Below are 19900 nucleotides of genomic sequence, written 5' to 3'. Positions count from 1 at the left end.
GACAGCGAGGGTAGAATGGGCTTGATAAGGCATAACAAAGCAAAGGCATGATAGGAAGAGCTCGCCACCCTATTAGCAACCCTCAGTGCCCTAGACGATTGGCGACAAAAAGAGCCTCAAATGTCCCTGCCAGCAAACAAATACTGCCAGTGGAACAGCTTTATTTAATTCTGTGTATAACGTTTTAATGCAGGATCATTTATATCCCTTCAGCTGGTGAGCAGTGTAAACCCAGAGGTTTTACAAGGCAGTTGAATGCTAAATGAGTAAACAAACTCAGCCCTATCAAAACATAGCGTGGAAGTGGGTAGAAGCCAACACCCGAGCAGGGTGCTGGCAGACTGCCACTGTGTCTGATTTGGACCACAGCATATTTTAAGGCCTAAAACAGATCTTTAGATTATACTGTGTAAAGTAACCTGTGATCCAGTGACCCCTAAAGGGCCGAGAAGCCTATGCAGGGTGTCCGCGACTGCTTAGAAAATTAAATAATATGAACAAACTAAATATATATATATATATATATATATATATATATATATATATATATATATATATATATATATATATATATATATATATATATATATATATATATATATTTCACGAAGATTCTCCCTGTACATCCAACACGGAAAATATATTACCTACTGGCGGTCGCCAGTAGGTAGTTATAGTTAGAACCTATTATCCATAGGAAAAGCGTTTTTTCTTTTCCCAATAACTTTGGCGCTGGTTGACGAATCTTCGCGAAATTTCAAAACTTATGGCCCGCTCCAGTCAGCTCCTATCTTGAAAGTTGCGGGGTGCTTCGGCAAGCGGGGGCGGAGAAAAAAAGGGGGCGTCCCAAAACGTGTTTTCTCTATGTTGATTCCCTTAGGAAACTTTAGACACTGCTATAGCCCAAGCTGCTGAACGGAATTACATCGAATTTTGCAAAAAGATAGCTTTTGTTTCAGAAAGAACTCTTTTTGTTAAATGGTGTAAATCCGTTCAGTAGTTCCTGAGAAATTCAAGAAAAAGAGGTGAAAAAATGGATTTCCCATAGGAAACTTTAGGCACGGCTACAGCTGGAACTGCTGAACGGAATTACACCATATTTGGCATAAAGGTAGTGCTTGGTTGTGGAAGCACTCTTTTTCTTAAATGGTGTAAATTAGTTTAGTAGTTGCTGAGGAAATAAAAAAAGAAAAATATCGATATATAGAGGTAAGGAGGATCCGCGCACCCTGCAGATCACGAGCTGCATTCTAATTGGCTGTCAACATTCCAAACCAGGAAGTGATGGCAGCCATCTTGAAGTAAAAGAAACACAAAAAATGAGAAAAGGGGGCAGGGTAGAAACCCCCTTACCCCCTAGACCTGCTCAGGGGGTCCCAAACGGACCCCCGGGGCCCAGAAAATAATTTTTTTTTAAAGAAAATCATCCGAATTCACACTGGAAGCACGAATCCCGTTTACTTTAAGCCCTCGGGTGAGCCAGGTCCAGGGGGCAGTGAAAAACTTGTGTGGGGGCCCCAATCCTCCCACACTGGCCCAGGGAGCGCCACGCCCAGGGCTTTGTATAATTATTTGCGACGGCACACGGCCCCACCACAGCTCCAGGGACCGCCACCCACCAGGGCTTGTGTTTTATAGTTTGGGGGGCCTCTAAAGCCCCCCCAAGCCCCAAGGACCGCTACCCCCCCAGGGCTCTCTAATTAAATTCACGGGGGCACGCTGCCCCCCCCCCCGCAGCCCCGGGGACTGCCACCCCCCAGGGCTTCTTTTAAAAAAATGTTTTACCTGTGGGGGAGGGGGGCTGAAGCTCACCCACATGCCCCGGGGACCGCTACCGCCCCGGAGACCGCTACCTACCCAGGGCACTAATATATAAATTCCCTGGGGTCCAACTAGCCCACCATGTACCTCCAGTAAGCGCCACAGAGTTGCGTTGCCGAGAGGTGTAAAAGGGGCGTGGCCTCTGAACACCTCTCTGCAACACAGCTCCCTGGCGCATACTGGAGATCCCTTGTGGGCTAGTTGGCCCCCAGGGACCCTCAGGATTAAAGAGGAATTAATTTGCCAACTTAAAACGCGCCAGGGGGTGCGTTTGCAGAGTGTTGCAGGGAGAGGGGCGGGGCCTCAGGCGCGATGCCAGTCTTCTTATTAAATACAATTTTTTAAGAAGGGGGGCTGTGTGGCCCCCCTTCCTATCCTATTTTATTGGCCCTGGGGACCCCATCCCCCAGGGCCTGACTCCTACTTTTTAGGAATTAATTCCCCAACTTAAAACGCGCCACAGGGCGTGTTTGCACACAGGTCACCTCAGGTCCTGCCCCCTCCATTCACAACTGTACAAACGTGCCCCCTGGTACTTTGTTAATTGGGGAATTAATTCCCCTTGAATACTGAGGGTCTCTGGGGCCAACTAGCCCACCAGGTACCTCCAATATGCGCCTGGAGGTGCGTTGCAGAGAGGTGTTCAGAGGCCACGCCCCTTTTTACACGTCTCTTCAACGCAGCTCTGTGTAGCTTACTGGAGGCACCTCATGGCTAGTTGGACCCCAGGGACCCTCAGGATTCATGGGGACTTAATATCCCAACTTAAAACGCGCCACGGGGCGCGTTTGCCCAGTGGTGAAGGGAGGGGGCAGGGCCTGAGGTGACATGTGTGCAAACACGCCCTGTGGTGCGTTTTAAGTTGGGGAATTAATTCCTCTTCAATTCTGAGGGTCCCTGGGGGCCAACAGCCCCACCAGGTACCTTCAGTAAGCACCACAGAGCTGTGTTGCAGTGAGGTGGGCCAGGCTCGCCCCTTTTCACACCTCTCTGCAACGCATCTCTGTGGCGCTTACTGGCGGTACCTGGTTGGCTAGTTTGACCCCAGGGACCGTCAGGATTCAAGGGGACTTAATCTCTCAACTTAAAACGTCCACAGGGCGTGTTTGCACACATGTCACCTCAGGCCCCTCCCTCGCTTCACCACTGTGCAGCGCACCCCGTAGAGCGTTTTAAGAGGTAGTTTTAATCTCCCTGTCCTATTATGTAATAGGGCCTTACAGAGGAGGTCATGCTAAACACAGGGGTACCCCAACGCATAGTGTTCTCTAGTGTATTTAGGTGTTTTCACTATATTCTAAGTGTCTTTTAGCATAGCACTGGCTCTAAGCCTGGTTAGTCAGAGTCAGTTACCACCAGTACCCGTCTGAAAAAGTTGTGGGCACAGGATGATTTTGGAACAAGGCCTCTTTCTGCTCCTCTGTTGGTTCTTTCTGCACGTGTCTTGCTTCTTCCTGCACTTTTCTTCGTCTTTGTGGACTTCTGTTGCTTCTTTCTGCATTTCTTTTGTTTCTTTCTGTGTGTTTTTTCTTCTTTCTTCACATGTCCTACCTCTGTAGGCATAGTTAAACTAGCATTTGAAAAACTTTTGAAATTCACTGAAAAAAACATAGGTTTCAGGCATGTTATAGTTAGAAATTAGCATTTAAAAAACCTTTGAAATTCACTGAAAAAAAAAGGTTTCAGGAGTGTTATAGTTGGTTGGACATTTCACTAGTACAAAACCATAGAAATTCCTCCGTTATAGTTAGTTCGGCTAACTATAACTCGCGCCCCCGCAATACACTGCTGATGACGTCACATATTACATCACTCATGACATGGTCAGTGACATCACTCAAGACATCACTGATGACATGACTGATGACATCATCCAGGTGATAAATTGATGCATCTTCTAACACCCTAAGATAACCTTTGACACACCCACTCTAAATTACAGACAGACATTCTCAAAGCCATAGACACTCCAACAGCAATAACTACATACACACTTACTGATTCTTAGGTTTACACACACATCCACTTACTCACCCGTACAGTCACTCATACTTATAGTCACTCAGTATAGGACTATCATATGCACTCATACAACTATATAAACACTCACACACCACCACTCATCCATAGAGGTACTCACACACCTACTCAGTCATGCAAATATTTAATCACACTGCCATTTACTCACCTATACAGTTATACACACACCAGCTCAATCACTAACAACGAGAAGAGAGATTTGTAAAAGATGGCTAGGCTCGGATCCCCCACATCTAATCGCATGGTTAAACTCGATAAAATGGACATGCAAACTAGATACTAAAGGCAACCCAAGTCGCTCTAATGAGCTGTGGAAGGATTATGTGACATGGTCCAAAAAGGATCTAATTTTTAAAGTAGGTGGGGGTGGCTAACATCCCAGATATAAGGTTCAATGATTACATCATGCCATGAGCTCAGTGGAGGTTTTGACTCAGTTTCCGCTCCCCTCCCCTAAGATGCGGGCCAGGGCATCTCGGAGCCTTAATCTGCATGGACCGTAGACGGATCTAGGGTACACCGAAACGGTTCAGAATGCAGCAGTCATGGTGAAATGAGGACTACAATAAAAAAAAACAGCTTCATCACTCATACAAATACTAGCACATTCATACGCTCTTATAAAATCAATGATACAAGCACACACTCATCCATACATACACTCTCACTTACAGCCATTTATATACTCCAACTCACATATATACTGCCTTTTACATATGTAGTTACTCACACATGTACCACTGAGATATGCATTCACTCATTAACACACCCATACACACAATCACCCACTCATACAGTCCATCACAGATGCACTCTGGTGAGCATGCACCTAGTGAATCACCCACTCCCACATCTATGCACAGAGTCACACACACCCCACCCACATAAACACTCAGGCACCCCATACAGATACTCAGACAACCAATCAATAACACATATAGACACTCATGTAGCTATTCACAAACCCATGTAGCCAGTTACACACCAACAGAGAGACAGATACAGACATTCACAGTTTAGTCACTAACCCATGCATTCAGTAAGGTACTTTTAATCACTCACTTATAGAGTCAGTCACGCACCTACCAAGTCATCCAATCAGACACTTATACACCCACTCACTCTTCAATACGCCTTTCCCTATATATATATCAAACATATTTAAACTTTACAGAGACACACAATCACTGGATGATGCCATCAGTGATGTCATCAGTGATGTCATTTGAGATGTCATCAGTGATGTCATGAGTGATGTAATATGTGACGTCAACAGCAGTGCATTGCGGGGGCACGAGTTATAGTTAGCAGAACTAACTATAACAGAGGACACCCCTGAAACATATGGTTTTGTAAGTGAAAAAAAATATATATATATATATATATATATGTACAGAGAGATATATAAAAAACCCAAAATGTATTGTAAAACATTCTGTAAATGTATGTGAAGGCATTTGAAATTCGAGGCTATAGATTAAATTTGCATCCTCAGATTGTGTGCGAGCAATGCGTGTATCTGTATTTGTTATTAAGCATGGGCGGAAAATCCGTTACGCTCGCGGATTTTGCGGATTTCCGGTAAATTCGCAATCCGCGAGATCCGCGAATTTCCCGCAAAATCCGCAAATTCGCTCGCAGCGGATTTTTTGCTGCGTGCGGTGTAAGTTCGCAATTGCGAACTTACACAAAACCCTCGCGAACTGGCAGAAATCCTTGCGAACTGGCAGAAATCCTTGCGAACACAAAAAAAGCATTCAGCAGGTTCAAAAGTTCAAACTCATCATTAGTAACCATTCCCTGCAGTGCTTCCTGACAAGGGCCCCTCCAGAGTTCAGTTGCTAGTTGCAACAATTATATGACCCTGCTCTGACCCTCACAGCAGGCTCATAGAATAGCTACAAGTAGGCCACAAAAGTCCTGGAAAAAAAATTGCACTCCAACAGAAAGCAAATTACAGATAAGGAAGCAGGTGCCAGACTGGAATTTTAAAACAGTGACACATTAATAAATCAACCCCAAATTAATTCATGTCAGTTGAAGCAGGCAGGTGTGCTTGCTTTTCCCCCCCATAATCTATAGTGATGATGAACCAGAGGGTGGCATTGATGCACCAGAGGATGGCATGGGTAAAACAGAGGGTGGCAGGGGTGAAACAGAGGGTTCTGGGAACCTGTGATGATGAACCAGACGTAGAAACAACATAATCGTGACCGTTGCGAGCCGACATGTAAGTTCGCAATTGCGAACTTACACAAAACCCTGGCGAACTGGCAGAAATCCTTGCGAACTGGCAGAAATCCTTGCGAACACAAAAAAAGCATTCAGCAGGTTCAAAAGTTCAAACTCATCATTAGTAACCATTCCCTGTAGTGCTTCCTGACAAGGGTCCCTCCAGAGTTCAGTTGCTAGTTGCAACAATTATATGACCCTGCTCGGACCCTCACAGCAGGCTCATAGAATAGCTACAAGTAGGCCACAAACGTCCTGGAAAAAAAATTGCACTGAAACAGAAAGCAAATTACAGATAAGGAAGCAGGTGCCAGACTGGAATTTTAAAACAGTGACACATTAATAAATCAACCCCAAATTAATTCATGTCAGTTGAAGCAGGCAGGTGTGCTTGCTTTTCCCCCCCATAATCTACAGTGATGATGAACCAGAGGGTGGCATTGATGCACCAGAGGATGGCATGGGTAAAACAGAGGGTGGCAGGGGTGAAACAGAGGGTTCTGGGAACCTGTGATGATGAACCAGAGGTAGAAACAACATAATCGTGACCGTTGCGAGCCGACATGTAAGTTCGCAATTGCGAACTTACACAAAACCCTTGCGAACTGGTAGAAATCCTTGCGAACTGGCAGAAATCCTTGCGAACACAAAAAAAAAAATCCGCAAATTCGCGGATTTTGCGGATTGCGAGTTCGCAAATTCGCAAAATTCGCGAACGCCAGATTCTTCGCCCATGCTTATTTGTTATGTATTGTTTTTGTGGTTTAAATAATCTAAAATGCTGAGGTTGAGGTACCCGACATCCAATAATGATTCAATGGGCTTCTCCAGATTCCAATAATGATTAATGGGGTTTCAGTAATGATTAAGTGGAGGTTCGCAGAAGTCAAAAGTTTAAGAACCACTGGTGTAGAGGATTTTTTTTTTTTTTATCGGTTTATTGAAGTTTTCCAATTATACAGTACAGTGGCATAGCAAGAGACAGGTGACACTGCATACAAAGCAATACCACTAGTGTAGATGATGACTCTAGTGCAGGTTTACCTGTTGAAGGTACATAGTTAGAACATCAACTATGCCTGACATGTGCAGCTGTAGTGTCATGGCAAGAGAAACGTACTATGTCTCATATGTGTATGAGACTCCGGACAGCACGAGCCATGCCAGTAAATTTGTGATGCTGAATGGCCTGCTAAGCTGGCAGATGACCATAATGCAGTGCGCCGGTAAGGGCAGTGGTGTCGTAATTTCTGCAAGAGCACCAGTAAAGCGCAACAGGAATATACATCACCTTGGGCACTCACTCAGCAACTCCAGACAGCGGTAAATCTCCTGCAAGGCTTTGGCTTTGTGATCAACTAAACCAAGTCTACCCTGGTTCCCTCCCGGAAGGTGACTTTTCTAGGTTTCTCGATGGACTGCGTTGAGACTACTCTCAGTCTTCCCTCCAGGAAGGTGACAAATATATGCCACGAGATCCGGCAGGCACTTGTAAAAACACACATCGCCCTCAGACAAGTGGCTGGTATTGTTGTGCCTCTGTCCTCATTGATCCAGGCCATCTTTCCAGGGCCATTGCACTACTGCGCCCTCCAACGCATGAAGGCCTCTCACCTACACAGAGGTCTCTCATACTCCCAGAAGGTGACATTGACATCGGAGGCTAGGGAGGTCACTTGATGGATCGCCAAAATGGAGGCTTGGAATGGACTGGCCATCTTCAGCTCTGCGCCTGATATTGTCATAGAGTCCAATGCCAGCAGGCTAGGCTGGTGAGAAAGTTGTGGCGATTTCACCACAGGAGGCATGTGGTCACCTCTAGAACAAATTTTACAAATAAATTGCTTGGAGCTTCTAGCAGGGTCATTTGTGCTTCAATGCTGGAAAAAGGGCTCGATCTAATTTTGTGCCCTCCTCAAGATGGACAATGTGTCAGCGGAACGAAACATAAGACACTTGGGAGGAACGAGGTCGAAAGCCCTCCTTGACCTCGCCGCTAACTTTTGGTAATATTGCCTGGACTGCCAGATTTCGGTCACGGTGGAGTACCTGCCCTGTCAGGACAATCAAGCAGCGGACTTCCAGTCATGCTGTTTCCAAGACGGGAGCCTGTGGAAGCTGCACGCAGGAGTGTTAGCGGATATCCAATCCAAATGGGGTCCCTTTTCAGTGGACCTCTTTGTAAATGTAATGTAATGTAAATGTAAATGTAATGTAATGTAAATGTAAATTGATACTTGTATAGCGCACTACTCACCCGCAAGGGTCTCAAGGCGCTTGTACGAATACCGCTGTGGAACCCATCCTGGCTTTCCCTGTGCACCCCCAAGGTGGAGGCCAGGCATCCTTAGCGTTGTGGGGGCCGTTGTGGAGATTAAGCAAGCTATTGCCCAGAGTTGCAGAGTGGGACTCCATGATTGGAATAGGCACCGAGACGAGAATTATCAGGTCCATGGAATTTTGAGCCCAAGACCCGCCGAGGCGGGGAATTGAACCCTGGTCCCGGGCTAGACTTCTGCATCAGGGTCTGCCGCTCTAACCATTGAGCCACACTTCTCTTTGCCTCCCGCCTGTATCGCCAACTACACAGGTTCTTTAGTTGCAGACCGGATTCCCTGGCAGAGAGCACGGATGCTTTCCGCCAGGACTGGAAGGAGGAACGGGGCTATACCTTCGCACCATTTGCGATGATCACCAGGGCTTCGGCCCAGGTTTGGCAACAGGCAGCCACTTGGTAATGATCATCCCGATTTGGAGATCGCAAGTCTGATTTACTGTTCTTCTGGGCATTTCTTGGGATTCTCCAATCCCTCTCCCCCAATTCCCAGCTCTCCTTCTCAATCCGGCTCAGCAAACTCAACCGCTCGTCATGCAAGGGTCCCTCACTCTTGCGGCGTGGCGGATTACAGAGGACGATTGTTGATCCCAGACCTTTTAGGAGTAGCTGAGAAGTTCTTGTCCAAAGCCTGGGCAGATAGCAGTTATGCGGTACAAATCCACATAGAGACGATGGACTCGCTGGTGTTTGCACTGGAACATCCATCCTGTGGCAGCAGATGTTTATTTATTTATTTATTTACGTAATTTTTATAGCGCAACAAATACCCTGGGGTGTCTCGGCGCTGTGGAGCTACTGGGGTCAGTCATCCTTTTACTGGTTAAATAACCAAGTCTTTAGTAACCTGCGAAAGCTCATCAGGTTGGGGGCAGATTTGATAGACTGTGGCAAAAGATTCCAGAGTTTTGGGGTGGCCACCAAGAAACGTCTATCTCCCCAAGTGACGGTTCTTGTACGTGGCACAGTGAGGAGGTTGGTATTGGCCGATCTTAGTTGCCTTCTAGGAGTGTATGGTTGAAAGGCTTCCGTCAGGAACCTGGGTCCTATGTCGTGTACTGCCTTGTATGCAATACAGAGAGCCTTGAATTTGATGCGGCTCTCAACTCTCAGCCAATGAAGTTGACGAATGCCAAGAGTGGTAGAATTGCGGCGAGGAATGCTAAGGAGGATCCTGGCAGCCGCATTCTGAATGGATTGCAGCTTTGTTATGACACGCTTCTGAGCGTGAAGAAGGAGAGCGTTTCCGTAATCCATTTTGGAGAAGACTAAGGTGGAGACCAAAGTCTTCCCAGCTGAGGGAGGGAGGTAAGGCAGCAACTTCTTAATCTTTTTCAGGATAAAGAAAGAAGACGACACAACCTTATTTGTATGAAGGTCGAATACCAGCTTGCTGTCAAAAATGACTCCCAGATTTCTGGCTTTTTCCACTGGGACAGGTGGATGGCCAAGCTTTTCCGGCCACCAGTTAGGCGACCATTCTGGGGAGACTTTTCCGAAGGTCATAACCTCGGTCTTGTCCGAGTTGAGTCTAAGACAATTAGAGGCCATCCAGGTACTGACCTCAAGCATAGCTCTCTGAAAGTTGGCTGCCACTGTGTGGCCGTCCTTGTGGATGCCCAGGACCAGCTGGGTATCATCTGCATAAGATGTTAACCGTATTCCATATTCCTTTATTACCCTCGCTAAGTCCGCTACATAAATGTTAAATAACATGGGGCTTAGCGCGGAACCTTGTGGAACTCCACAAGGAAGTGCAGAGATGGGTGAATAAAAATCTCCCAGCCTTACAGTCTGGGTACGGTCTGCCAGGAAAGATGAAATAAGGTCCTTGGCCGGACCGTTTATACCCAGAGCTGTGACACGGTCGACTAAGGTGACATGGTCGACCGTGTCAAAGGCCGCTGACAAATCCAAAAGGATGAGGACGGCCGCCCCCCCCTGATCCATAATTGCCCTGATCTCGTCAGAGGCCTTAATCAGGGCGGTCTCTGTCCCATGCCCTTTCCTGAAGCCGAACTGCGTTTCGTCGAGAAGTTGGTGGGTCTCAACGAACTCTGAGAGCTGTCTGTTCATAATGGATTCACATATTTTGGCGGCGAAGGGTAGACAGGCAATGGGTCTATAGCTGACAACGGCTGTGGGGTCTAGGGAGGGTTTTTTTAGAAGGGGTTTTATAACAGCCTTCTTCCATATGCTAGGAAATTGACCTGTCTGGAATGCAGTATTGCAAATCTGCATGAGAGGGCAAGAGATCACCTCAGTGAGTTTTTGCATGACAGAAGGGGGGCAAGGGTCCAGAGGGGAACCCGATTTAGTGGATGAGACAAGGGTGATAACGTCATCAAGTGATGCTGGTGAGAAACATAAAAAAGAGTCGTCATTATGATGAGAAAGTACCTCTTTCATACTACCACCTCTGTGTTCAGTTTTGGTGTCCCCTTCAAATGAAGCATATATATCTGCCACCTTTGTGGTGAAGAAGGTGGATAAATCGTTACAAAAGGTCTGTGAGGGCTCTACCCCAGGACCAGCGGGGGGGGGTCGATAGAGTCGTAACAACGGAGAACAGCTCTCTGGCAGAGTTGGCAGCGGTTTCAATTTGAGCCGAAAAGAAAACCGTTTTCCGGGCCACAATTGCTTTTTTATAGGTCGCAAGGGCATCTTTATAAATTTGTCTAGCTATGGGGCAGTAGGCTTTCCTCCAACGCCTCTCTAGATTCCTGCAATGTTGGCGATGAAGTCTTAAATCTTCATTATACCAGGCAGCCGAAGGCGATGCTCTGTTAGGTCTCGAAAGTTTCTCCGGGGCCACTAGATCGGCGGCACTTCGGATCCAATCTTGGAGATCGGTAGCTGAAAATGCTGAAGAGTTCCCTCCTTGAGGAAGGGAGGAGGCAAGGGAATCTAGCATCTGGGGAATGTCAGCATTTTTCCAAGCACGCATCCCTACCCTAATTCGGGGTCTCGGAAAAGAAGGGTGTGAGGGTCGTATATTTTGTTGAAATATGATGGCCCTATGGTCTGACCATGTGATGGGAATAATGTCCAGCACCGAGATGTCAGGGTCATTTGTGAAAAGACCATCAAGGGTGTGTCCCGCTTGATGTGTAGTGCCCTTAACTAATTGGTGAAGTCCTAAATTGGAGAGATCGGTCGTTAGCTGGATTGTATCAAAATTATCCTTCTCTTCCAGATGGAAATTAAAATCTCCAAGTATCGTATAGTTTTCAGAGCTGACTACATTGTCATTTAGGTCAGAGAGAGTGGAAAGAAAGGCGCTACGAGGGCCAGGGGGTCTGTATAATATTATACCCTTTAGGGCTTGCTTGGAGTTAATATTAATCGCAAAGGCAGCTGACTCACAATTAACAGAATTTATAGGGTCGAGTGTAGTCCGGTATTTATCTTTATAGATGATAGCGAGGCCACCACCTCTTCCGATAGGCCTGTCATGTCTAGCCACGCTATACCCATCTGGGATAGCGGCGCAGAAATCCGGACCTGAGCCGGCATCTGCCCATGTCTCAGTAGCGAACAGTAAGTCTAGATTATGAGCAATGATAAACTCCTTGATGTAGAGACTGTGGCAAGGGAGTGAGCGCGTGTTAATAAGTGCAGCTCGACAGCCATGCGGAGGAGCGTTTTCAGCAGCGTGGGTCGAGACATAATCTAGATGGGCTAAAGGATGGGAATGAGGGAGTTGATAGCAACAGCCTGGGCAGGGAGGAGGACTGGTATCCCTCCCAACAGTGAGAGAGACGGGGGTACAGTTCGGATGTGGTTTACCTGGGTTCAGCCCTCTTAGGTAGGAGGAAGAGTACGGCACTCGGGGACCAGGGGTTAAGGCCCTGGGCCGTGTCCGGCCGCGGACGGGCGCAGACGGGCTTGGCTTTGGCGCGGCTTTGGCGCGCGCCCGCTGCGCCAGCCCGCTGCGCCGTCTGTTGTTAATGCTCATTTATAGGCTGTGAGGAGGGTGGGAGGCCAGCGCAACTAGAGCGCAGCCCCAGCCCACACCCAAGATGGCGCCCGCCGGCGCCTGCAATCGATGAAAGTGGCAAGGCAGGCGAAAGAAAGGTAAAAATAGCGTGTATAGGGGTGTTAGAGTGCCTCTAGCTAATTCCCACTTAATCTAGTACAATTACAAAGCCCCCAGAAGATTTTTCAGCACAGTTTTAAAATAAGTAGAAAACGAGTGAAATCACGTTTTAAAATGCAGCAGTAAAAGATTCTGATCACAGATAGCTCGCAGCCCTGGTGCTCACACAGGGAGAGCTCGAAAAGGCAGCAAACCACTGCAAACAGCCAGCTAAATAGTCTGGGAGGGCGGGAGGCCAGCGCAACTAGAGCGCAGCCCCAGCCCACACCCAAGATGGCGCCCGCCGGCGCCTGCAATCGATGAAAGTGGCAAGGCAGGCGAAAGAAAGGTAAAAATAGCGTGTATAGGGGTGTTAGAGTGCCTCTAGCTAATTCCCACTTAATCTAGTACAATTACAAAGCCCCCAGAAGATTTTTCAGCACAGTTTTAAAATAAGTAGAAAACGAGTGAAATCACGTTTTAAAATGCAGCAGTAAAAGATTCTGATCACAGATAGCTCGCAGCCCTGGTGCTCACACAGGGAGAGCTCGAAAAGGCAGCAAACCACTGCAAACAGCCAGCTAAATAGTCTGGGAGGGCGGGAGGCCAGCGCAACTAGAGCGCAGCCCCAGCCCACACCCAAGATGGCGCCCGCCGGCGCCTGCAATCGATGAAAGTGGCAAGGCAGGCGAAAGAAAGGTAAAAATAGCGTGTATAGGGGTGTTAGAGTGCCTCTAGCTAATTCCCACTTAATCTAGTACAATTACAAAGCCCCCAGAAGATTTTTCAGCACAGTTTTAAAATAAGTAGAAAACGAGTGAAATCACGTTTTAAAATGCAGCAGTAAAAGATTCTGATCACAGATAGCTCGCAGCCCTGGTGCTCACACAGGGAGAGCTCGAAAAGGCAGCAAACCACTGCAAACAGCCAGCTAAATAGTCTGGGAGGGCGGGAGGCCAGCGCAACTAGAGCGCAGCCCCAGCCCACACCCAAGATGGCGCCCGCCGGCGCCTGCAATCGATGAAAGTGGCAAGGCAGGCGAAAGAAAGGTAAAAATAGCGTGTATAGGGGTGTTAGAGTGCCTCTAGCTAATTCCCACTTAATCTAGTACAATTACAAAGCCCCCAGAAGATTTTTCAGCACAGTTTTAAAATAAGTAGAAAACGAGTGAAATCACGTTTTAAAATGCAGCAGTAAAAGATTCTGATCACAGATAGCTCGCAGCCCTGGTGCTCACACAGGGAGAGCTCGAAAAGGCAGCAAACCACTGCAAACAGCCAGCTAAATAGTCTGGGAGGGCGGGAGGCCAGCGCAACTAGAGCGCAGCCCCAGCCCACACCCAAGATGGCGCCCGCCGGCGCCTGCAATCGATGAAAGTGGCAAGGCAGGCGAAAGAAAGTGACTAACATTCTGAATTTTTGGGCTTCTCTGGCCGCGGAAGGATTGGCTTACAGGTCCATCAATACGTTCAGATCCACCATATCGGCAGGTCATGTAGCGGTGGATAGATCCCCGGTGGGGAAATATCCATTTGGCTGCAGTCTTTTACGGGGGATAAGACTTTCTCTTCCCCCAGAACCATGATACTCCACTCTCTGAAACGTGAACTTGGTGCTCAATCTGTTCCTCTCTTGGCAACTGAATAGATCCCTCTCCAGAAAGGAGTTGTCGGCAAAGTTAGTAGTGCTCCTTTGCCTGATCTCTTGTAACGTCAGGGCTCTGAATGTTTCCGACAGGATTATCTCTCCCTCCGGAGTTATTTTCACTATCCGTAGACTAACCTAATGTGGAACGACATCTATCTCTTGTTCGGCCTCCTGGAGTCACCCAAGCTGTGTGTGGTGTCCTGCCTCAAGGCCTATGAAGAGATATCAGAAGTATTCCGACCATCGGGCGAACAACAGATTTTTATCGCCCTGTGAAAACCACACAGAGCTGTTTCATCCCCCACAATTGCGCAGTGGGTTAGATGGGTGATGCAGGAAGTGGTCATTGACCTGCAGATATTTGGGGCCCCCTCTACCAGAGGGGCAATATCTTCCAAAGCATTTACCCAGGGGGCCCGCTTGGAGGATTTCCTTAACGCTGCAGACTGGTCTTCGGACTCTACGTTTAAACGGTTTTACTTGAAACCAGTTCTGCAGATGGCCCAATTAGTGGTAAGTAAGCTTTGAAAGAGCATAATCCTCACCTCTGGTCCGGAGATAGAATGAAAAATTTCCTAGCTATGATAATGGAAAGTTTCAATTCTATTAAGGACTCCGAGGCGAGGATTATCCCACCTAAAGGTTTGCCTTCACCTGGAACTGCCCCACCCTCGTTGTGGAGTAAGTAATTCGCTGAGTATACTTATATTCGTTATAATGTTCTTACTGTGTCATTTCCTCGAAGTACATGATTGCATAATCTACCCTTTCAGGGATAATTCTTAGCCATGGTTGTGTTCTAAAATATGTCATTTGGTTGCAGGAATGGAAGCAAGCAAACAAGACTCATGAAATGCCGACGAAGGCTGACATCTCGTGACGAAAGAGGAGGAAGGGCCAGTGACAAGGGACTATGATTCGGCTGAAGCTCCCTGATTTGGTGGAAGGTGGATGGATGATCCTCCTGTTGGACTCTATTGTTGCTTTGTAATATTCCCAAGGCTTCATGGGAATGATAGTTTTTTTGGTGTTTACTTTAAATGGCTGCTATTCAATAAGGTGAAGAAAGAATAGCATCATCCTTGCCTCAGAGTCCTTAATAGAATTGAAACTTTCCTTTATGATAGCTAGGAATTTTTTCACTGTGATCGTAGTGCAAATACGTGTTTCCAAAGGGATCGGAATTTAGCCCTCAACTCTGCAAGGGATGTAATTGACTTCTATTTGCAGATACTCAGCTGAGAAGTAATTTACAGAATAAAGTTATGTGCATTAACAGCATTGAAGAGCACAGCACATCAGTAAGGAGAAGCTACGGTGTCTAGTGCCACTCGAAATCACAATGCACCACTGGCACAACAACATGCACAGACTTGAGAGAAAGATACTACCCTTTTTAAAAGCTCAAAATGCTGGAGATAATAGGAGATCTTGGAATGTTTTGAAAGCACATTTCAGGATCCATACCCTCATTGTCTTGGTATAATGGTGTTGTTGAAGGTGCATTTTCCCCGGTCTGAGGCTCTAAGCTAGCATACATCTCTTCGGGCACCCGTAAGTATAGAGAAGATGCACACACGGGGAGAATTAGCTGCCCTGTATGATTGCTTGACCTGTATGTGACCCTGGTGAGGTGGTTGATGACTGTGCTGTAAGTGTGGTGGCTCCTGAGTTGAGTGTAGAGACATCAGGGAGGGTTCAGGAACACCTTGAGAGTGGAAATGGCAAACAAGAACCACAGAAGAAGCTGGGTCTATGCTAAGCTACCATAATTCTATCCAGCACTACTACTACTACTTTTATTACACTAACAAATATCTGCATGTAGATTACAAGTTTGTGCCTGCATTGCTTTTGGAAATGATTTTCACATGGGGAAACTCCCCAGTGTACCAGTGATCTTTAGAGTTATTCTGACTACAAGTACTCTATTCTTGTAGCACTAACCAGACCAGCCAGAAGGTTCTCAACCCTTTCCTCGTGGGACTAAAAGGTAAAAACAAAGGCCTACCTTCTTCGAGAGCCATGATGTACAACAGTGGTCTGAGATTTGGGAGCAAAGCAATAGAGGTTTTCTCCTTCCGTCACTGAATTGCTATAAGCCAAATAGTGTCCTAACATGCTATATCCATAATAGCTGCTTTACTCAACCCAATGCTACATATACAAATATTTTATGATAACAAGTGAATGGTAACATAAATGGGCAAAATATGTTTTTCTCCTTTGTTATTATTCCTTTGTCGTGTTACAAAGCTGCTTTCAAAAATGATCCCATACCAAGCTATGCTTATTAATCGTAGAGAAGAATATGTGAAAGCATTTGGACTGGTGAGTCAAAGTTCCTTGAAATATGATAAGGCGTCAACCGGGGCTTGGGCAACTATGGTGGTTGTGCTGGTCTCTGACGCCATAGAGAGGCGGGCTGGTGACGGTGCTGGCGACGCGGCCGGCAACAGCCCAGACTTTCGCCCGTGATTGGTTGAAATAGGGTATGCCCTGGAAGCACTCAAGTGCTTTCGGGGCCCCGGAGGTGGGTCCAATCTGGATTCTGCCTGTTCTCTGGTCACGATCGTGGCCCATTTAAAGGGGGCTGCAGAGCGGTAGGACGGCCTTTTCCTCACCGCTCCTCATCTGACCAGCAGCTCCGTCTACGCGATGGAGATTTTTCATTTGCCCACCAACCATCCCCTGAGGCAGCATGAATGAGTGTTCTGTTACAGGTTGTCTCAATATTTCTCTTTCAGGTTGTGATCTGTTTTTCTGGCATTTGGTACTGTTTACACAACAAAGATTTTCTCTTGTAGGGTGGTGTCATTGTTGTATTTTATGTGATCGTATCCTTGGTCTGTGGTAAGGTCATGATTGGTGGGGCATTTTATAGTCCTTAGTAGGCATTACCATTGTTAATGGGGACGCCTGGGGGGGTCAGTCAGGGCCGGACTGGGAACCAAAACCGGCCCTGGCAAAGGGCCCCCCCCGGGGGTTTGGGGGTGCTGCCGAGCTCTTTGCTAGGTACGGTTTTCGGCCGATTTTGTTACAGGCCCGATTTTCAAAAAACGGCCCTGTAACAAAAACGGCCCCCAGGGGCCCAAAACCGGCCCCTACCCATGCGGCGCACCGGGGAGTTGCCCGGTGCCCGCTACAGCCAGTCTGGCCCTGGGGACAGTGGTCTCTCATGGAACACCAGAGGGTGTTTATGGGCGGTAGGCTGGAGGGTGCTGGGGTGGAGAAATTCTGCTTAAGGCAGGCCTTTGGACCAATTCCCACGCAGGCACATGGGTGCCAAGTTGGCATAACAGCACAGCCCCTTGGAGGCAGTATTTGAGGGCATAAGGGGTGCCCGAGGGAGGTAATCTTCTGGGCAAATGGCCATCCTGCGCAAGGTCCCGCCGGTAGGAGAGGTGGATCTAGCACGTAGTTGGACCAGTCATGACCTTGCCCGCAGGCTTAATTCGGGATACTCAGAAAACAAAATGTACATAATTTCGTTTTTGGTTAGGAATGGCTATGTATTAGACAATATGTTAAGGTCAACCATCCAAAATAATTGTAAATACATGGCATAAGAAATTTGGTTGATGTATAAATATATTCTGTACTGATGGACTGGTTTTCTGCATATTTTAAATATAAAAATTCTAAAATATGTTTTTTATCAATTAAAAAAATACGGCTGGGGTTCTTCCGACCCCTAACCCAAGACAATTGTGCTGATTTATATCTGTGCCTCGGGGGAGAAGGGAGGAGGTTTGTGGTACCCATGGGGTCATGATTTGAAAGGAATATCAACTTGGGGAGGGGGACTCAGCAATACCTGGCAATATGTTTAGTTATCATTTTTGATGACTATTGCCGCAAGCCGCCACGTCCACTTTCCAAACAGCCAATTCGCTTAGAATATATGCATTAACTTGGCAGTGTATTAATTTTGGAAACTGGCAATACCTACCGATGCCAGGTGTTCTGTTTTTTAACCTTTCCACTTCCATGATGAAATCATCTTTCAGGAACAGGAATCCAACGATGGAGAACAGGTAAACCAGGATAAGCGCAAGGACAGCTGTCAGAATAATGGAGCGGCCATTCCTAGTAACACTTTTAATGACATTTAACAGTGTTTCCTCTCTGTAGACCAGGTCGAAGAGCTAGAAGAAAATAGCAGAAATATTGTGGCATGCATTACTCAACACGAGATACTTTAAATAAGAAACCAGCTTTATAAGGAGTATCCCCTCTGTACTTATTCTACAAGTACTCACCTTTCATCAGTTCCTGACACTGGCTGATGTGAATTACATGAGCAGTTTGAGAGTACTGCCTTTTCAAGTCTACAATTAAAGGTTTACCTGTCACCGCCACATGGAAAGGAGCACGGAAAGTGGAAATGGGTGAAATCCAGATTGCCACTCGAGTGTGGCAAAGAATAATATGGACAGAGCAGGAAGATCACAGAGAAGGACAAACATGATAAATAACAAAGGAAGAGCAAAGACAGTAAATAATTATCACAAAGCAAAAAAACAAAAAAAAAGGTAAAGGAGAGAGGGTGGCCACGAGATGGGAACATAAAGGACATGTCATGACCCTGGGCAGAGAAGATAGTGCCCCAGAGGAGTAGGAAGGAAATAGTATTTTCAATGTGCCTATGGGTGAGAGAGATCATAAAAACTGGAAGGAAGAGGGCAGATTGATAACAAGGGTATTGAGATGGTGCTTGAGAATACTAGGACAGTTATGTTGAAGGCAGCCGTAACAAGCACGGGCCTAGGTTAAATTACATTTAGACGTCCAAATCAATAAAGCAAGCTTGGCAGAGTTCATATTCACACACTAGAGTCATACACTACTGAGTCAAACACTAAAATGACATGAAACTGACAACAGTGCTTGATAAAGGGGATTTGCACATATTGGTTGCTCATTAGAACTCATTGCCCCTGAACATGTTTTTACACATTGTCAATTTTAAAATTCTCTAAATGAACTATAAATGTGTCAGAGAATAATCACATAGCACCACATTTCTGTGTTCTAGAGAATATAGTGTTATTTTAAATGTTAGCCTCGAGCCAAAAATCCTTGTTTTAAAATATTTGTGATATACTTAGGTAAAAGCGGGCCTGGCTCTCGAGAGAGTGGCTCACAGTAACATTTCTTCAAACAACAAAACAAAACATACTAAGAATCTGAAATTGCAGCCAAGAAAGCACTACTTTAGAACTCAAGCTAAGATGCCAGTCCCATGTACATTTATTTGAAGATAAATATTTTCTTAATTAGAAGTTCCATCCAAATTGTTTTCTGGTCATGGACTGCCCCACAAAGTCATGCGAACTGGTCTTCACACAAGGTAGCCAAGTAATGCGTTTCTCTTCCACTTGAAAAGCGTCAGAAAATAGCAATCGGGAACACTGTGAAAGCCAAGTGTTAACCTTCAGCTGTAAATGTTGGAACAAAGTGATGGACTTTACAATGGAAAAAATATGACTGAGTGAGTCAGAGACTTCGTATTGTGGGTCATTCAAAACCCCCAAAAATATATTGGGTGGGAGTTCCCCTTTCATTACAAGTGCTATTAATTTTAAATAAAATAAAAGTTGACACCTCGTCAGGGGTAGTAAGCGTAATTTAAATGCAATTACAATACATCAGACACATTAGCTTGTATGAATATAGCACAATATTAGGGTGGAGAGTGTTCAGTTCAGACAAATCTTTCTTCGACTTGCACAGCCATAAAAGAAT

The 19900-nt window shown here is 46.2% G+C and overlaps 1 protein-coding gene across 5 annotated transcripts in view; it reads right to left on the bottom strand.

Moving 5' to 3' along the window:
- The window catches only part of ITPR2 (inositol 1,4,5-trisphosphate receptor type 2), a 1555333-nt gene that overhangs the window by 191317 nt on the left and 1344116 nt on the right, over positions 1 to 19900 (bottom strand). For all 5 annotated transcript variants that reach the window (XM_086920227.1, XM_086920242.1, XM_086920233.1 and 2 more), the window contains one exon: positions 18105 to 18300. In XM_086920227.1, coding sequence (XP_086776353.1) covers positions 18105 to 18300 — 196 coding nt within the window. The remainder of the gene's footprint in view (positions 1 to 18104; positions 18301 to 19900) is intronic.

This window comes from Lissotriton vulgaris, chromosome 1_1 (assembly GCF_964263255.1).
Source record: "Lissotriton vulgaris chromosome 1_1, aLisVul1.2, whole genome shotgun sequence".
In the NCBI taxonomy this organism is placed as follows: Eukaryota; Metazoa; Chordata; class Amphibia; order Caudata; family Salamandridae; genus Lissotriton; species Lissotriton vulgaris.
Note: the sequence above shows the minus strand (reverse complement) of the source record. Positions and strands in the feature narration are given on the sequence as shown.